General features: G+C 38.2%; 1 protein-coding gene across 6 annotated transcripts in view; it reads left to right on the top strand.

Moving 5' to 3' along the window:
• The first annotated feature begins 1,026 nt into the window (after positions 1-1,026).
• Positions 1,027-19,892, top strand: part of CHM (CHM Rab escort protein) — a 188,982-nt gene continuing 170,116 nt past the window's right edge. For 2 of the 6 annotated variants that reach the window (XM_055375410.1, XM_055375409.1), the window contains exon 1: positions 1,140-1,491. Coding sequence is in view for 1 of the 6 variants with exons in the window: in XM_004064463.4 (XP_004064511.2) it covers positions 1,068-1,116 (49 nt within the window). In the remaining 5 variants the exon portion in view is untranslated. Of the gene's footprint in view, positions 1,117-1,139; positions 1,492-15,963; positions 16,224-19,892 lie in introns of those variants that run through there. The other 4 variants (XM_063703122.1, XM_063703123.1, XM_004064463.4 and 1 more) reach the window with 3 other exon arrangements.

Below are 19,892 nucleotides of genomic sequence, written 5' to 3'. Positions count from 1 at the left end.
CTTTGATTTATTTTGAAACTCTTGTAAAATAACTACACAAGAAATTTCTGTGGTCAAAAAAGTATCCTCCTTCATTCCCAGCATCCTTCCCCTTTTGCTTTGGTGTTGTCAGACAGCGGAGTATTAAATAATCGGGGGCAGGGTGGGGGGCGGTTGGAGGGAAGCGGTGGGAGGCGACAGACCTTGAAGATACTTATGAGAGCTATGTTAGCTGTTAGACATAGACGAACTAAAGCCCCTCATCAGATACAATCACTTTAATATAAAGACCATTTTACCTTAATTATTTCTACGGTAGCTTATGGAAACTAATAGATTGGAAACTAAATGTAAACTAAGGAGAATCTTACATGAACTTATCTAGTTGGTGCGGAAAATCGAATTCAGACTCAACAAACGCTTATCCAGCGCAACCATGCTTTCATATATTTTTTCCCTCCTGTAAAGCAAGGCTAATTTATTGCCCGAGTGGCTGTCTGGACTAATTGGAACAAATACGGACGCGGTGGGAGTTCCATTCTGGCGAAACTAGGGTGAGAGGTTTTTTGTGGGTTTTCATTGAGGAGACATGGAAACGAAAAAGATATGGAATATATTCTGAAAGTATTGGTGTGAAAAACCATGCCTCGAGGGCCAACACGAAAGTACAGACACGATGGCGGGAAACAGTTTTTTAGGCTGGAATGAAAGTCTCCTTTGTTCACAGAGCAAACCGCCTTCAATTTCACTCCGCTCTCCGTGTCTCCTAACAATTCTTGCTTCAGTATTGTCAAGGGGTATCCAAGTCTCCCACATTCATCCTAGCTAACGGAATAAAAATCTACATTTCTTTCCTACTTCAACCCTCCAGGCTAAATGAGCTACAGCATTCAGCCTGGAAAATGAGTCGAGCTTTTAACTTACGTGTAAACATTTTAAATATAATACTGTAGTCGCCTGCCTGGACCTTCCACCCAAGAACTACAACACCCAGAATGCATTGTTTTCCTTTCCGCCTTCCACGGAGGGAATACCTAACTTGATCTCATTTCCACAAGTAATAGTCACATGACACGTTTCCCGTCAAGATGGCGGATACTCTCCCTTCGGAGTTTGATGTGATCGTAATAGGGACGGGTATGTGTAGCCTGGTGCTTCCTGGACAAAGTTTAGGAAGACTGTCTTGTTTCTGTTTTTTCTGTCAGTGGCGAGTTTTGGGACAAACATTGTGGGTCGAGCGTGGGAGGGAGAACGGAAAGGAAGTGAGGTAGTCCGGAGTCAGCGCGGGAGTTCTGGCAGTTACAGGGAGGGGCTGGGACCCGCAGTGCTTATCGCCATTTGAGTAGGGGTTGATCTGGTCGATGCTGATTGCTGAGGTTGGTTGCTGCGGTGATTCCTGTTAATTTCCTTAGAGGGAAGTGGATGTGCAGTGTCATGAAATGGAGGGTCGGGATTTTATCAACGGAGACGACTTTGGCAAGACATTATGATTCCTTCCTTATTGATTTCAAGGTGATATTCCCCATCATTTTGTCTCGCCATTTCATAGGACTTTTTCATAGATTTGTATGATCTTAGCGTACATCGCAGCTCAGACACAGCTTAATCCTCAGTTTTACAAGAAAGATGCTCAATTATTGCCCGTGTGCGTATGAATTTACTAGGGAAAGTAAACGGATTCTATTTTGTTGAGAAACCTAGGGAATTGTATTTTGTTGAGGTAGCCATTATTCCTGCTTTATGGTGCTTAAAGCATCTTGCTTTCTACCATCAATAACTAAATGTGCTGAGAATAAGGTCCTGAGTTCCAGTTCAGGTGTGTGACCTTATCTAACTCTTGTTTTCCCGTCATTTGTTCTTCATGTTTTGGGTGGAACCAGAAACTCCTCTGCAATTTCTAGTTGACATATTCAGTGTACAACACGTATTAGAACACATGTGGCAGCAATTTCAATTTTTTTTTAATAGTGTAAGGGATGATCATTTTAGATGGAATGAAATAGGTTGTTTGATGGGGTTTTTTACTGTTTGTAGAATGTGGTAGGCCAGAGAAGCTCCGGTGGATGGGACCCTGTCCATTGTGTTAATGAATTCAGTTCGTTGTCTTCTCATACAGCCATGATTAGGAGCAGCCATGTTTTCAGGTTGGGAGTAAAAATAATAGCTACCTGTTTTCGAATGCTTAAAATTTCCTAATCACTGTGCTAAGCACTTTACAAGCCGAACATAATGCTCACAACCTTGTTAGAGTAGTAGGTACTCTCTGCATTTTGTAGAAGAGGAAAAGGGGACTTGGAAAAGTTGTAATTTGCTCAGGATCACGCTGCTGGTAAATTTCCAAAGGCCCATTCCATCCCAGGAAAACAGTCAGTGGTTCTGATCCTCAGAGTTGACCCATATTCGTAGAAACAATTGAGAAAACTTGGTTTTAGGTCTTGCTTAGTGCTAGTATGAATTGCTTGAATTGGGAGGGCCAGGCACTAAATCTCTCTGAGCCTCAGTTTCCTTGTTTTTGAATATAAGGAAGGTAAAATAGATGGTCTTTATGTTGTCTAACAAAAAATGCCTGGGTAGCCGTTCTCAGAACAGCATGGACAGGTTTATTCTTAGCCTGAAAATAACTGCATGGCTGCAAATAACCTGGTTGTAGTTGCTATGAACAGATGTTGGATGAGAGCTGGAAAGAGCCAATGGACTATTCATTTTTTCTTTTAAGTCTATACTAAAACTGAGAACAGCATCCATTTTGGAATAGTTGTTATACCATACTTGAGTTTTATAATCTTGCTTTTTTTGTGTAGGAACTTGAGGTGTTTTTAACAATTTTTTTAATCAACAATTTTTTTTTCAGGTCTGGGTTCAAATTTTAATTGATGAATGTTAATTCTTATGAATGATGCTAATGCTTTTCGTAAATATTTTGCCTTCTGTACAGTTCAGAATTGGAAGACATCCATCCTGATGGAGTCTGTTATGGTAGAGGTAGGAAGTTACAGTGAGTGAGCCAGAGAATTGCATCAGGTGACATCGCTTATATTTGGAAAAATACTCATTTTATACTTATCCCAGTGAGTGCAATGTTATTTTTCAGTGTTTGGGAAGAACTTATTTGAAGTTAATCTTGAAACTTAAATTTTTCATATTGTTTATTGCTGACACATTCTAGGTTTTATCAAGCACATTGCTTAAATTTATGATATGTAATTTTGCTTTTAGGTACATCAAAAGTGTAAAAATTGAATAAAAGAGTCATTCCCCAAATAAATGATTCCAACAATTCCAATCATGATTTAATTTGATTTATTTTTTAGTGTGCTTGGGATATTTCTCTTGTGAAATAGTTTGCTGAAAGTAGCCTTTAAAATGTTTGCTTTATTAAATGTATTACGTTGAGCAAATCATAGAAAAAGCAGTGTTTCATAGATTCAGTTGTATTAACAAAAGTAGAAGCAATAATGCATGCATCAGAAACATGAAGAAATAGGCTATTAGATATACTTTTTAGCAGATTTAGTCCTAGTTAAAATGTCATAAAGGAACAATTGCTTCATCAAGTATAATCATGTGAAGATAATATTTTATAATCCCTTTCACCTTGATTAACTTGCATTCTCATTTTCTGTAATGCAAGATGGAAATTTTTCCTTAAGATCATATTTTCGGGAGATTATGGAAAAAAATAAACTTTGTATTTTCTTAGTTAAGCCCATTTCCTTCTGATTAGAAAATACAGTATATATCTCTTGAACATCCAAAGACAGAAGAGTAAGATAAAGTTGAATTGTGGAAAAAATAGAAGAAAATGGAATAAAGAAGGAGGGCCAACTGGAGTCTCAAGGGAGAGGATAAAAATAGATATATGTTCGAAGGGTCTAGAAAGTGCTCTTCAGCTTGGGTACAGAATTGTCATTTTCAGGGTATTTTGCCATTTAAAAAGTCATTTAAATGACAGTTTTGTGGATTATAGACAAGTACCATTGGTTGAAGGTTAAAAATAGTCCCAGTAACATTACGTCTCGCTGGAGGTGACTTATCTGGAAGCCTGTGTAATCTGCAGCACAGCAGAGCCAAGAACTCAACAGAAGAGCAGTCAAGATGGAAGTTATAAGATCTATATGATAATATTGACATGCTTCATACATAGGAGAATCCCTGAGATCATCACTTAGAACATATTCATCCTCATTTTAAAAATAATTCTAGCAAGCTCAGCATATTAGAACCACCCCCTTAGAAGATACAAGGAATGTTATCAACTTCTGCAAAGACTATGTTTGGTGGGGTTGCTATTAGACATATAAATGACAGTTTATATCTGTATAGGAAAGGGAAGAGAAAAACACCTAAAATGCAGACTTACATCAAACATCACAAAGGCCTGATAACATTTAGTGTAGTGACAAATACTCATTTTTCAGGTCATTCAACCCACATTTACTGAGAACCTAGTCCCTTCCCTTGTGAAGTTTACTGTATTGCCTATTCTCAGGAACATTCTGGCCTTCCTAACAGTCATATCCCCAAAGCTGTTCTTAAGACAATGTAGGCTTTTCATTGCATCCTTCTTTCTTTTTGAAGACCATGTAGACATTCAGCCTGCATTTTTTCTTTTTAAAAGCACACTGCTCATATCTTTTGGAGTTCTTCCCCTAAGATGGGCTGCAGAGTAGGTTAGCTTAATTTTTCTACTGCATAGGATAAACACATAGATTCTTTTGATTTAAGAGTTTTATTGTTAGCCAAGCATGGTGGCGCGGGCCTGTAATCCCCATTACTCTATAGGCTAAGGCACAGGCATCCCTTGATCCTGGAAGGCAGAGGTTGCAGTGAGCTTAGATGGCGCCACTGCACTCTAGTCAGAGATAGGTGGATTGCTTGAGCTCAGGAGTTTGAAACCTCAGCCTCCCAAGTAGCTGAAATGGGTGACACAGCAAAACTGTATTTCTACAAAAAAAATACAAAAATTAATTGGGTATGGTGACACGTGCCTGTAGTCCCAGCTACTTGGAAGGCTGAGGTGGGAGGATTGCCTGAAACTGGGAGTTTGAGGCTGCAGTGAGCTATAGTTGTGTCACTGCACTTCAGCCTGGGCAACAGAGCAAGACCCTATCTCAAAAAAAAAAGTTTTATTGCTAAAGATTATGGGGAAAGAGAAGGGATAGCGAAGATAAACATGGAAATTATAAGGAGTACTGCCCCTAAATCCTGATTATCTTGCTAGATAGTGTTTAGCACCATACAGTAGTAGATGTGGCAGCATGGTGTATGATAATCACATGACCATCCTATTGTGTGATTTTGGGAAAATTACAGAATTTCTTGTGACATCATTTAGTTCATCTGTAAAGTGAGAAATTTCAATAGTTGATCTCCAAGGTAGGGATCTACCAGCCCTAAAATTACCATTGTATATATCTATTTATGACACCATGTCCTTGAGAAAAGGCTAAATTCTGTTCTGTGTAGTCTTTTTAAGAAGGAAAGTCAGTGTTTCATATACTTCAGAAATTTTCCTATAAAAATGGCTGATATGGTTTAGATATTTGTCCTGCCCAAATCTCATGTTGAAATGTTATCCTCGTTGTTGGAGGTGGGGCCTGATGGGAGGTGTTTGGGTCATGGGAGTGGATCCCTCATGGCTTGGTATTCTTCTTGTAATAGTGAGTTCGTTCTTGCAGGATCTGGTGGTTTATTTTTTAATTTTTTTTTTGAGACAGGGTCTTGCTCTGTCACCCTAGTTGGAGTGCAGTGGCACAATCATGGCCCACTGCAGCCTTAACCTCCTGGGCCCAAGCAATCCTCCCACCTCAGACTCCTGAGTAGCTGAGATCACAGACATGCATCACCATGCCTGGCTAATTTTTTTTTTTTATTTTTGTAGAGATGGGGTCTGCCTATGTTGCCCAGGCTGGTTTTGCACTTCTGAACTTAAGCAATCTACCTGCCTTGGTGGCCCAAATTGCTGGGATTACAGATGGGAGCCACTGTGCCTGGTCGACTGATTGTTTAAAAGTGTGTGGCATCTCCCCACACTTGCTTGCCTTGCCTCTCACCAAGGGAGATGCCTGTTTCCCCTTTGCCTTCTGCTATGACTAAAAGCTCCCTCAGGCCTCCCCAGAAGCCGAGCAGATGCCTGTACCATGCTTGTACAGCATGCAGAACCCTGAGCCAATTAAACCTCTTTTCTTTATAAATTACCCAGTTTCAGGCATTCCTTTATGGCAACACAGGAACAGCCTAATACAGTGACTGATTAGAAAAGGCATTTTCTTAAAAATGATAGGCTGCTTTTTTCAGAAAAGGTCACGTAAGTAGCACAGTGCCATTCCTTGATGTTGGTGAATTTAAACATTAAGGTAGTTAACCTTTACTGGCAGCTCATTGACTTATGATGATGTTGGAATAGCATCACTTCTGTAAGCCTTGGGGGATAGTAATATTGCAGGAGGAGTTGTGAAAACTGATATTTACCAAATATCTGTTTGTGCCAGCCTTAACACAAGTGATTTCCTATATATCTAACTTAATCTTCTCCCAGGATGCCTGAATGTGGTTCTCACATCACAGGATGTCCATAGTCCTCCCTGTGTATTTCCAAAGTCTTCACATCTATTGTCTACAGTGGATTTTTAAAAATTGTAAGATGCCACCTATTAGTGGATCATGGCGTGAATTCCAGCATTATAAAAATGAGGTAGAATATATCAGAATGCATGTAGTAAGGATGAATGTTGTTTTATATATATATACATGTATATATATATACACACACACCATATATATAACATATATATATATACACACACCATATATATAACATATATATATACACATACATACACATACACACATATGTTTTTGGGGAGGGCAGGGTCAAAAAATTTAAAGCATAGAGTATATTGATCAGCTGAATGACATAGTGAGTAGGAGTGAAATGGTATTTCAAAAGTCCTTTAGTTTTACAAATGCCGTACATTACATATATATATTTTTTTACTTTGACATACGTGTATCTCATTTGAGCAGTATAGTGTAGCGATTGACAGTGTGGCTCTGGAATCAGACACTCTGGATTTGAATTCCAGCTATTCCTCTTGTGTCATCTTAGACATTTTCCTGAATCTCTTTATGTTTCAATTTTCTTATCTCTAGGATAAACTTAACAAGACTGTTGAGGATTCAATGAAATAATTCCTATAAAAAAGCTTAGTAGGTGCTCACAAAATGCAGTTAATTTGTGTGGTTGTAATGCCATACTGAGGTGCTTTTACTACTACTATTATTTCGTGAATGCTTTCCAGGAAGGGGTCACGATTTTTGTGAAGAATGGTGGAAGGATTCAGTTGTCTGATTTATGTTTCTCGTCTTCTCATTGGCTGCTTGGTGGGAAAGACCTTTATGTGTCTATTATCACTATTTCTATCAGATTTCTTACCTAGTGGCTTACTGGTTTTATTTTTTTGTTTCTTTGTTGTCTTCTCTTTTGTTCACCAGCTTGCATTATTTATCATTTGTTTTCCTCATAGTTTTTGGAACAGATTTAATATCGGTCTTATTTGAGGTATAGTATGAAACACTCCATTGTCAATGTAAGAGATGCTATAGGAGTGAAAGATAGCCTGCAGATTTTGCTGTTCTGAAAAATGCTTTGCACTTCTTCAGGCATTTATTGATGGAAAAGTATGTTTTTGTTTGCTTCCAATACCTAGAAAAGTAAAGAGTTATCTAACTCTGGAGAAGACTCTCTGGGAGATGCTTGCCCTTCTCTGTAAATCATGAATTTGAGCCAATACCTCAGAGAGAGCCACATCTGTTGCCATAATTTCCTCTGCAGCATCATTTTCATCTCCCATGCCTCATGTCATTTTTCTCATTTTCTCCAGTGTTTTCGTGATGTTTTGGATAACAGGCTACAGCAATTAAATTCAAATATGGCAGCCCACCATTACATTCTCATGTTTAACATAAAATCCCAATGCACAGAAACAATTATAATTCCATATAATTGACCTGTTAACTCATGCTAAATCATCTGCTATTCAGTCTCAGTGCATTCTTTAACTAAAAAGTTAGTCTGTGCCTGTTCTGTATATAAATATATTTAAAAGTAAAATAGGCTAAAAATCACTGTTGGTGTTCATTGGAAACATTTTGGGGGCGTTTAGTTGTGGCCAGCAAAATAGGGATACATTGAAAGGTTGATGTTTTGTTTTTGCTTTTCTAATAATTTCATTTAAGGTTTGGTGTAAAAAGAGTTGATAATTTATCACAGATATTGCTTTTTTAGAGCATGATTATGAGAGCTAGCATGTTATCATATTGAGGGTGTTTTTGAAAAGAACAGTTTGCAAATAGACAGGAGAAGAGACCAGAGGCAGCTTGGCCAGTATGGTGCTTAATATAAGTGTTTCATCTCATACTGGATTTTATCAGGAGCTGAAGTTGGTAATGTATTCCTTGACTGATTTGGTTTTTATCACATTTTAAAAAGTACTGGTGAAGCAGGATATTTTCGTGACCCCTTCGTGGGACTTGTGAAGGGGGCACCCTGTTTACTCAGCCCACCGCTTTCAACTCCTCATAGGAGGGAGCACGTGAGTGAACAAGGCAGGAACTGGAATACATGAGTGCTGGAGTCAGCCTGCCGCTCTTGTGCCAGGAGGAATGAACTCCACTCACTCGGACCTGCTGTGTTTCACCCCTCACAAGAGGGGATGTGCAGTTGAGTGGGTGCAGGAGCCGGGGCGAGTGCTTTTGGGCACTGGCAGGAGTCAACTCTGTGCTGGCCCTGTGGTAGCATCTCCGGGGGTGGTGCGTGCAACCCCTGAAGCTCCAGAGGGAATGTTACAGTGCTCTTTTAGCTCTACTGTCCGCAGACGGCTTAAGGGTTAACAGCTCAGTGGGCCCTCTGCCTTTTTGTGTTAATCGGCTGCCTTCTACCAGTGAGGGCAAAGGGCAAGTGTGACAGCCTTTTTGTGTCCACACTCATTGTTCCCGAGCTCTTGTCCGGCATCCAGGAGAAATGAGGTCACATGAATGAATTGAAGGATGGTAAACGTAGGGTATCTTATTGCTGATGGAGATGGCTCTTAGTGGGAAGGGGAGCTGCAAAGGGCAGGAAGGTAATCTTCCCCTGAATGCCAGCTGTCTCTGGCCAGATTCTTCTTCGAAGTTACGCTGTCAAGGTGTCCCTCTGAAGTCGAGCCACTTCTCTCTGACGTCCAACTGTAGTCTCTAATGTCCAGCTGCTTCTCTTCTCTCTGCTGGCTGAGCCTGGGGTTTTTATGTACACAGGATGGGGTGTGGGGTGGGCCGTAAGTGGTTTCGGAAAAGGCAACATTCGCACGGGAAAACGGGGATATAAGTTCTCACTTTGCGCCATGGTTTCAGGCTTGAGGGTGGGGTTTTCTCAGGGACCTGCCCTTTTCTGCCTAGAATTTCCCTGCCTCCTGTCCCTATCACTAACTTCTACTCTTTCTTTTGAGTATTCTCACCTGTCTTTTTTTTTTTTTTTTTTTTTTGGGTCCAGGCCAGTGTTCTAATTGAGTTATTATGGCTATTAGTTAATGGCAGTTTTAATCATTTTATATTGCTTTGAAATGTTTTGAATCATATTTCTGTGATCTGACTTTGCACATTTGTTAAACTAGTCTTATTTATGTGGATTTAAAATCATGAGAAAATTTACACAAGCTAAAGTATAGAGAAAATAAAGTTTTACACATGGATATCAGGCATATTAAGAAGATGCTGAGCTGGGAGTTCAAATCCTTATTTTCTACACCTGTGTTACTTTGCTTTAAGCTATGTAAGCAAAATCAACGATAATTAGAAAATTGTTTTTAGTACCTACAACACACTGTCAAACACATGAAAAATATTGTCTAACATTTGTTATATGTCAAGCATGGTGATAAGCCCCTACAATGCATTGTCTCATTTTCACAGTAACCCTGCGGTAGATACTATATCATCTCCATTTTTCAAATGTGAAGCCTGAGGCTCAGCTAAGTTTGATGTAGGTGAAACAGTTAAGACAAAAGTTTTTCTGACTAAGGTTGAGGTATTAGATTAAGTTTGCTAGAATCTTTCAATTGAAAAAATAGCTCATAGTATCAAGATTAGATTATTTTAACCTGGGTTTGTGGTTGGCAGTTGTTTTATTTTGGAGAGTTATCATTGTTGACATTAAAATCCTGATTCCAGCAGTAACCTCATGATGTCAGCTTCTTATTATTGACAGCATCATGACATCTGTGTCAGCTTGCAAACCTTCTTTTGATGAAGGTGAACAGAATGACCTGGTTGTGTTTATCCCTTAAAACTGAAGAGAGAATCAACCACTAAAGCAATGGCCAGAAATGGGATCAGAGATTACAGTTACATTTTAAGAAATGATTTGCTTTAGTAGGAATTCTTCATTGATCCTGTAAACCAAAATAATTTAGATTACCAAATTAATTTAGAAAGTTTATTTTACCAAAGTTAAGCATGCGCCTGTGGCACAGCCTCAGGTCCTGATGACGTGCCCCAGGCGGTAGGGGCACAGCTTGATTTTACACGTTTTAGGGAGACATGAAACATTAATCAACGTTTGTAAGATGTATAATTCATTGGTTCCATCAGGAAAGGCCAGACAACTTGAAGTGGGGAGGAGGCTTCTGGGTCATAGTTAGTTAAGAGACAAATGAGGAATAGTCACTTATGCCTTAGTCTGTAGTGAAACAGTAGGGCGGAGGAAGCCATCAGATACGCATTTGTCTCATGGGAACAGAGGAATGACTTTGAGTTCTGCCTGTCCTTTGGTTGTCCACAAGGAATTTCCTTATGGGCAAATTGTGAGGGAGGTATGTAGCTTTTTAAAAATCTTTGTAGTGATCTTATTTAGGAATAGAATGGGGGACAGGTTTGCCCAACACAATTCCCAACTTGACTTTTCCTTTTGGTTTAGTGATTTTGGGGAGATTTGTTTTCCTTTCACAATCCCAAGGTACATAATTTCCCACTGAAATATTTGTGCATGTGCTGGGGTTTGCCATTTTGTGTCTTTTTTAGTGTTCTTCCAAATTAAATTTTCAAGATCAAATATGGGACTCATTGTCCTGTTTATGGAGCTTTTTTTCTTTTGGTTGACTATTCTTTTGTTTCCTACAGTCTTCAACAACTGTCAGTGCTTTCAATGGATACATCATGCATCTTAATTGATAGGATGGATATGATAATACCTTTTTTGGTCCAAGGACCCGCTCATTAAAAAAAGTAGTTTATAAAGCTGAAAAGTTTTTATTTCTATTTTTTGTAAAATGATTTTCATGATAGGATTTTATATAAAGGGGAAGGGTTTTTTGTATCATTTTTATAACATTTTTGAAATGAGTACTTATTCTCTTTCATCATCTATTTTAGACTCACAGTTTTATGAGTAATGCAGTAAAGGTCATGTTTCTTCTGTGGCACATTAGTAAAATATGTTCTGAACACAGAAACTATTCTCCTTATCACAAATTAAATTTTATGTTAAGTTTGAAGAGCACTGGCCTGGGGTATACTTTGCTGTGAAAAGATCATTTTGGTCACTTAAATTACAATAGAAATATTTGTGTTAAGAAAATTAAGTAAAAATTAAGCTGGGCACAGTGGCTCACACCTGTAATTCCGGGACTTTGGGAGGCCTAGGCAAGTGGATCACCTGAGGTCAGGAGTTCAAGACCAGCCCGACCAACACGGTGAAACCCTGTCTGTACTAAAAATACAAAAATTATCCAGGTGTAGTGGCAGGTGCCTGTAATCCCAGCTCCTTGGGAAGCTGAGGCAGGAGAATCGCTTGAACCTGGGAGGCGGAGGTTGCAGTGAGCCGAGACTGTGCCATTGTACCCCAGCCTGGGTGACAAGAGTGAAACTCTGTCTCAAAAAAAAAAAAAAAAAAAAAGGAAAAATTAGTTGTAGTGGAGATTATTTCCTGGCAAGGATAAGGTCTTCAGCAAACATTTATATTTATTTAACAAAACTTTAAGAGATTTTGAGTTGATGTAGTTTTCTCCATTTAGATAAAAAACAGGATGCTACGTCCATTTTTAAGCTTTTTACAATGGAAAATTTCAAACATAAAAAAGTAGAATAAAGTAACCCTCCACATACCAGACTCCCAGTTTCAAAAGTTATCAACTCATGGCCAATCTTGTTTTCTCTGTAATAAGGACTAAGCTCTGATTTTTTATCTTGCCCAAATTCCTACCTAAGGGGTCTAGGGAGTCATGCCCTACAAACCATAAATTCTCATCAGATGGGTTTTATTTGACCCTATATATTGTGACTTATTTTTCAGTCTGACTCTGGCATAACATTATGAGACAAGGAAAAGATATTTAGCCCCAAAATATATTTCCTTGCCATACCTTGAAATTGCCCTGCAAAGTCTCTTGTGGGAAAAATCCACATTCTATAGAGAATCCCCTCCCCCCTTTATTTTGCTTCCTTTCTTTCCAGATCCAGGAGGTAATCAACTAAGAGCCAGGCACCCTTTTAGGTCCAATAGGAAACATTTTACAACCTGCTCCGTCTCTGAGGTCTGCTACCTGAGAGATTCCTCTGCACAATAAAATTTGGTCCCCACAATCCTTTATTTTAACCTGAACTTTCCTTTCCATTAATCCCAGGCCTTGAGATAAACTCAACAAATTGTCAGCCAGAAAATGTTTAAATTTACCTATAGCCTGGAAGCACCTCTCCCCCCCACCAGCTTTGAGTTGTCTCGCCTTTCTGAACCAAACCAATGTATTTCTTAAATGTATTTGATTGATGTCTCATGCCTCCCTAAAATATATAAAACCAAGCTGTACCCCAACCACCTTGGGCACATGTTCTCAGGACCTCCTGAGGGCTGTGTCACGGGCTGTGGTCACTCATATTTGGCTCAGAATAAATCTCTTCAAATATTTTACAGAGTTGGCCGGGCATGGTGTCTCACGCCTGTAATCCCAGCACTTTGGGAGGCCGAGACGGGCGGATCACGAGGTTAGGAGATCCAGACCATCCTGGTTAACACGGTGAAACCCCGTCTTTACTAAAAATACAAAAAATTAGCCTGGCATGGTGGCGGATACCTGTAGTCCCAGCTTCTTGGGAGGCTGAGGCAGGAGAATGGCGTGAACCCGGGAGGCGGAGGTTGCAGTGAGCCGAGATCGCGCTACTGCATTCCAGCGTGGGCGACAGAGCTAGACTCCATCTCAAAAAAAAAAAAAAAAAATTGAGCTCTTTTCGTCGACAGTATCTTCCACTGTTTCTCTCATTTCACCATCCAACCCTGTTATTTTGAAGCAAATCCTAAATATCATATCATTCTATCTGTATATATTCCAACATATATCAAAAAGCGTAAGGGCTCTCCTTTTTAAACATAACTACTGTTTTGTTTAACATGTGCTTAACACTTACATCACATGCCCTCCTTTGCATCTTCAGTTTTTTCTAAGGCATCTATCCATTTTGTTTCTTTGGTCTTGTGCTCTTCCTAGTTTAGTTTTCTTATCTGAAATGATTTTTTCTTTAATTTTTTAACTCCATTTTTTCAAAATGTTCCTGTTCTCTAATCACCTTACTTTTGAGTTTTTCTAATTTTGATTCATGTTGTTCTCTCAGAGCTGCCACCATTTTGTTAATTTCTTTTAGCACATAATACCATAATTAGCTACGTTTTTCATCTAATTTGTGAGGCTGACATTCTTTTATTGTCTATTGGGATATTATTTTGTTCCTTATTCCCTTTTTTCCAATGTACATTGAATGTGATTCAACTGAAATCCTTTTGCGTTCCTCATTTTTAAGTGAAAAATGTTTTCCTTTTGTTTTCAATAGGACGGAGGGGCCAGTAAAACTATTCGAACTGTTTTGCTGTAGACCTGTCTTCTGTGTTTTCAGGAAGCAATCAAACATGAAGCCTGAAATCTGCTGGCTCTGTTACCCTCCCCTAGTTTTGTCTAGACCTTCTCTTTCCTTTGCCTCTATTTTCCCCGCTGAATTTGGATTAGGTTCCCAGCAGTTACTCCTCAGTGTGGGACTATCCCCTAATTCACAAGGTGAAGTCTGCAAAACCCCTTCCCAGTTTCTGCTGCTGTTCTCAGAATGGTCTGCCAAGCTTCCAGTGAGTGCCTGATAGCACTTTTGGGGTTTTCTGGCTCTCAGGGCTGTAACAGTTTTTTTGATCTTCTCTTCATTTCCTTTTGCACACTTTCTTTTTTGTTTTGTTTTGTTTTGAGACAAAGTCTTGCTCTTGTCGCCCAGGCTGGAGTGCAGTGGCGCGATCTCGGCTCACTACAACCTCTGCCTGCCAAGTTCAAGCGATCCTCCTGCCTCAGCCTCCCCAGTACCTGGGATTACAGGCGCCTGCCACCATGCCTGGCTAATTTTTGTATTTTTAGTAGAGACAGGGTTTCACTATGTTGGCCAGGCTAGTCTCGAACTTCTGACCTCAGGCGATCGGCCCACCTCAGCCTCCCAAAGTGCTGGGATTACAGGTGTGAGCCACTGCACCCAGCCTGCACACTTTCTAATACCATGTGGGTGTTATAGCTATTGGTGGCTTGTAACTACCCACTTCTATTTTGGGGTTCATGATGATATTGTATCACCTTGCTTTGTTATGGATGTTGTCCCTGGGAGTTTGGTTTGGGTATCCTGATTGTACTGTCTGTTTTTATGGGAGTTATGGGGGAGATTCAACAACTGCTGCCATCTTTACAGAAGCCTCTTTTTATCTTTCACTTTATCATTTGCTCAAGAATAGAGGTCAAGTTGTTGACCTAGCATAAACATTCACTTTTCAGAACTTGAAGCAAACCTTTGGTCACTTATTCCAAGCCCTTTATTTTATCTAATAAGGATATCTGTAAGGAATCTGAATTCCAGAGGTTAAGTGACTTTCGTGAGGTCACAGCTATTTAGTATCCACCTAAAAACAGGAAGCCAGTCCTTCTGATTCTTAATTCAGTACTCTTGAATACTGAAACTCTTTTCATTAGCCATTGCTAAAGGCTCACACCATAGTGAATTTTTAAAAATTAAAATAAATTTTCCAAGTTAATGTTTTAATGGGTAATATATTTTTCAAAAAATTCTAAAAATTACATGGCTATAAATACACATTTTGTTCCATGAGGAAGAAGTTCAGAGATTTTAAATTACATTTACTAATATTTAGTATTTTGTGGGGAGGTTAGAGTGAATAAAAATAATTGTCAATTTAAAAATGATATTTTTATCTTTATGTTGTGGTAGTTCCCTAGGCTACTTCATTTGCAATTTTTCCCTTTTTATGGTAGCCACTAAAAAGTAGACTTAAGATGTAAATATTTAATATAGAATTTAAGACAGGAATCAACAAAACTACTTAAACCTGGGTTGAAATTCAGTTTCTGCTTAATTTTGTGATATCATTATTTTGAGTGGCTGCAACATGAATTAAGTATGTAGTTTCACCTTTGCATTCATTGCTCAATCAAGTTTTCCTTGCCAGCAATTCTGTTTTTCCTAAAAAAGAACTTACTCTTTATTAAAGCAGTCATAGTAAATTTTCTAGTTCTATGTAATTTTCTTTCCATTCTGGTCTTCACTGGTTATAAATAACACATGGAATGACTTTCAAGGTAGAAAGCAGAAATCCATTTTGAAATGTTCTATAAAATAAAGAGTGATTTATGGTTTCATATGATTTGAGCTGAAAGTACTTGGGCTTTGCCAGGTCATCAAAGTCCTGTCAGGGGAATCTATTATTTATTGTTCGCTATGCTGGGAAGGTGTAAGTACTTTATTTTATGTTTATCTTGTGTAAGCATAGTGTTAGGAAAAATCAATCCCAGATACTAATACATTTTAAGAATATATCATGGGGAACTAACCTAAATGTTATAGTTGTAAATGATGAGATTTGACATTAAGAATTTGGATTAAAGGGGGATTTTGAAAAATGAATGGATAATGGTTTTATCCCTGTAAAATATCTTAGGTGAGGTTCTTGGGTCCTGATTTTAGCCTAGCTCCTTCATTTGATAATGAGACATCTCTATTTCATCTAGACAGGTTTTTAGAAAATTGCAGAAAGCTGGTACCATACATATTAGTGGATGATGATATAACATTCCATAAGCTTCTAATTTTTTTTCTAGCTGCCACCTTTGTAACAGAACCTCAACTGTGAAAGTCATGATGGAGGAAACCTCAGTTTCCCCCACTACAACTGTTATGAAATGGTAATTTAATACCTAATATTTACCTGTGTTTAATAAAAAATGACTTGCCAAAGTTGTTGTCTTGCATCAGAATTACACATGCTTGCTTATAATACTGTGGCAGAGCAAGTTGTTTGGTACAGCCTCTCTAATGAATGTAATAATTATATTTAATAATGTGAAATGTTTAAATGGTATTAAATGTTTGATGAACCTCTATAGTTTACATAAAGAAAAGGTTATTGGACTTTTTAAAAAATGATTTTAAGTTGCTAGATCTTTGAAGGTAAATTAAGTAAATAGTAAGCAAGTGATATCTTTTTTTTTCCTTCAAATAACTAATCTTATTGAAGGGGAAGGAAGAGGAGGGAAGAGAAGCAACATTTATTGAATGTCAGTGACATGCCAACAGCCACTGTGTATAGTGTTTGATATCGTTTTGTACCTGTTCCTCCCTGCACCCATATGAGATGTATTATTAACCCCATCTTACAGTTGAAAACATTGTACTTGTATATTTGTGCTCACACATTTTACAGAGTGTTTCCAGTGGAATGCTGTAGGATTTGACCCTCATCTAGGTTATCTGTTTCTAACTCATGTCGGGCTTTTCCTTGTGGGAGAGACTGTATAGTTCAAAGTAAGCACGTACATGTTTCATCTAAATGCCTCACAAATATATTGTATGAACTTGAGTAGTTGTTCACTTTTTTAAGCGTTGAATTTGAACAGGTGTTATTTTGAAATTAATCAAGAGTTTAAGTGCCATTAAAATTGAGCTTAGAAATATTAATTTAAACAAAACAAGCAGTCACTTTATTATTTTACCAAATTAGCAATAAGACCAAAAAGTTTTAAGTATGTTAACTTTTCCTAAATAATTTTTTTTTTTTTTTTTTTTGAGACGGAGTTTTTCTCTTGTTGCCCAGGCTGGAGTGCAATGGTGCGATCTTGGCTCACTGCAACCTTCGCCTTCTGGGTTCAAGCGATTCTCCTGCCTCAGCCTCCCGAGTAGCTGGGATTATGGGCACGCGCCACCACGCCTGGCTAATTTTGCATTTTTAGTAGAGATGGGGTTTCTACATGTTGGTCAGGCTGGTCTCGAACTCCCGACCTCAGGTGATCTGCCCACCTCGGCCTCCCAAAGTGCTGGGATTACAGGTGTGAGCCACCGTGCTCAGCCCTAAATAATTTTTAAAAACCATGAAGCATAAAGCTCCAGTTTTATACAAGTTTATCCTCCTTGCTTTGACTACAGTTTTTATTTTTATTTTTTGAAACCCTGATTTGACCATGATCTGGCTAAAGTCCTTTCAAGACTCCCTATTCCTCAGAGGTTCAAGTTCAGATACTATAATTTGGCTTCAACCTCTTGGAAATTTTTTTAAATTTTGTTTTATGTTGGTAAGAAGACTTGACACGAGATCTCTGCTCTTAACAAATTTTTAAGTGTGCAATACAGTGTTGTTTACTATAGGTACAATGTTGTAGAGCAGTTCTTTAGAAATTATTATTCTTTCATAACTGATACTTCATGCTAGTTGATTAGCAACTCCCCATTTCCCTCTCCCCCAAACCCATGGCAACCACCATTCCACTTTTTGATTCTGTGAATTTGCCTATTTTTAAATACCTCATATAGGTGGAATCATGTGGCATTTGTCCTTCTGTCACTGGCTTTATGTTTGTTGCAGCAGTGTTCACAATGGGTAACATGTGAAAACAACCTAAATGTCCATCAACAGAAGAATGGATAGAGAAATGTGGTATATCCATATAAGGGAATATTACGTGGTTATAAAAAAAAAAGTAATGAAGTACTGATCCATGCTGCAACATGGATAACCCTTGAAAACTTTATGCTAAGTGAAGTAGGCCAGTCCAAACACTTTTTTTAAAGCATCACTTTTTGGTTCTCCCTTCCTTTAACTTTGCCAGGAATGCTCCTTTCCACTTTCCTTTTTCCATCTTCTGCACTCCTCAGTTAGGGTTGTTAGAGACCCTGAAAGACCCAGCTAATTTCTCCTGTTCTTTGGAGCTTTCCATGACTCCCTCTACAGAGGGAGTGTTTCTTTCCATTGTGTTTCTATGACAGTTTTAAATACACTTATTATTTTAATCTCTTTAAATTCTTGTTACATAGACTCTGAGCTCTAACGGGCTAGGGATTATCTTGCAAAAAACGTATGGCAACCTCTCACTACCTAGCACAGTTTGTTCTCTCTCTCCCTTCCTCTCCCCTTTCCCCATTTTCTTTTTCTTTTCTTCAGCAAATATCTATGGAGAACCTACTACATGCCTCCTGTATCCTGGAAATTCTGTTTATTGAATGGGTGGGAAGAAATATGAAATCTTGGTCAAGAAGACATTGTTAACTGTATTATTAGTTTGCTATTTTAGTCATTCTAAGCATGAAGATAATAGGCCCTTGCCATTTAACATTAGAACAGCTTATGAATTTCACAAACTTATGGGAATGTTTGGATGGAAGTATTAAGGAAAAACACAAATGATAGTCATTTTGGCTTTATGTAATTTGGACTCAAATCATGTTCAGTATTGAAATCCATTCTTGGCTTTGCTTTAATAGCAGAGATTTGACTTCTGACATTGTTGATCACAGCCATGGAAATAACCACGTGTATAACTGCCTACCCTAAGTAAGAGTTATTTTTGGGCCAAATGGAGGCGAGTAATTTTATTATTGTTCACCATTGGAGTTGGCATCTGGTGAAAATAGGTTTATGTTTGGGGTAGTGTTAGATGGAAATAATGCTTCTAAAATATCATTCTGAAGGATAATAAGAGTAGATAGTGTTCATAGGGCAAGTACCCTTGCTAACAACAGAACTGAATTCTATGAGGTAGATCATGATATTCTCATTGATAGATGAGGAAACAAAGGCTCAGAGAAGTCAAGTGACTTATCTGAGGTTGTGCAGCTAGGTGAGTAGCAAAACCAAGATTCAAGTCTAAGTCTGTCTGATTGAGACCGTGCCTGTTTCATTTTGTTGCTGTATTGTCCTTAAATCTTCATTTTCAAACTTGCATCCAAGTTGGAGATAGTGAATTATCATGGTAATTTGAATTGGGGATATGGAATTACCAAATTACTTGGTATTTGGCAAGTTATTTAACCTTTCTTAACCTATTTCCTCACATAGATAATACTGCCTGCCTCCTAGGATTATAATGAGGAATAAATAAGATGATGTATGTGAAAATACAGTTTGAAGGATAAAACCCTATACTAATATTTGGTGGCATTGTTATTAATGCTGTGATTATTACACATAAGAGCATTAATCTTTAACATACTAATTCTGCTTCCTGAGTATTTCTTTGCCATTATCCTTTTAACTAAGCTGCTTATCAGCTTTTAAAGTACCATAATGACTGCATTTCACTAAAAAGGAACATTATTTCTTTAAGTGTAGCAAAAAGTTCAGATGGTCTTTTGATTTCAATAAGGGTTTTAACTTAAAAACTGCATTTAGCTATTTAAAACTTTCTCCTATTTCCCTCTACTCCAGAAATTCTTATTTTGTTTACTTGAATTATATCTAAAGTTAAGCTTGGAACTTTATGATGGCTTGTTTTCAATGATTGATATTTAGTGGTTATTTTCAGTACATTTGTTAGAACTTCTTTTGTTTTGAACCAAGCATTATATTCCCACAAAATGTTCAA

Source organism: Gorilla gorilla, chromosome X, assembly GCF_029281585.2.
Source record: "Gorilla gorilla gorilla isolate KB3781 chromosome X, NHGRI_mGorGor1-v2.1_pri, whole genome shotgun sequence".
Lineage (NCBI taxonomy): Eukaryota > Metazoa > Chordata > Mammalia > Primates > Hominidae > Gorilla > Gorilla gorilla.
The sequence above is the reverse complement of the archived record's forward strand: the minus strand, read 5'-3'. Positions and strand labels throughout refer to the sequence as shown.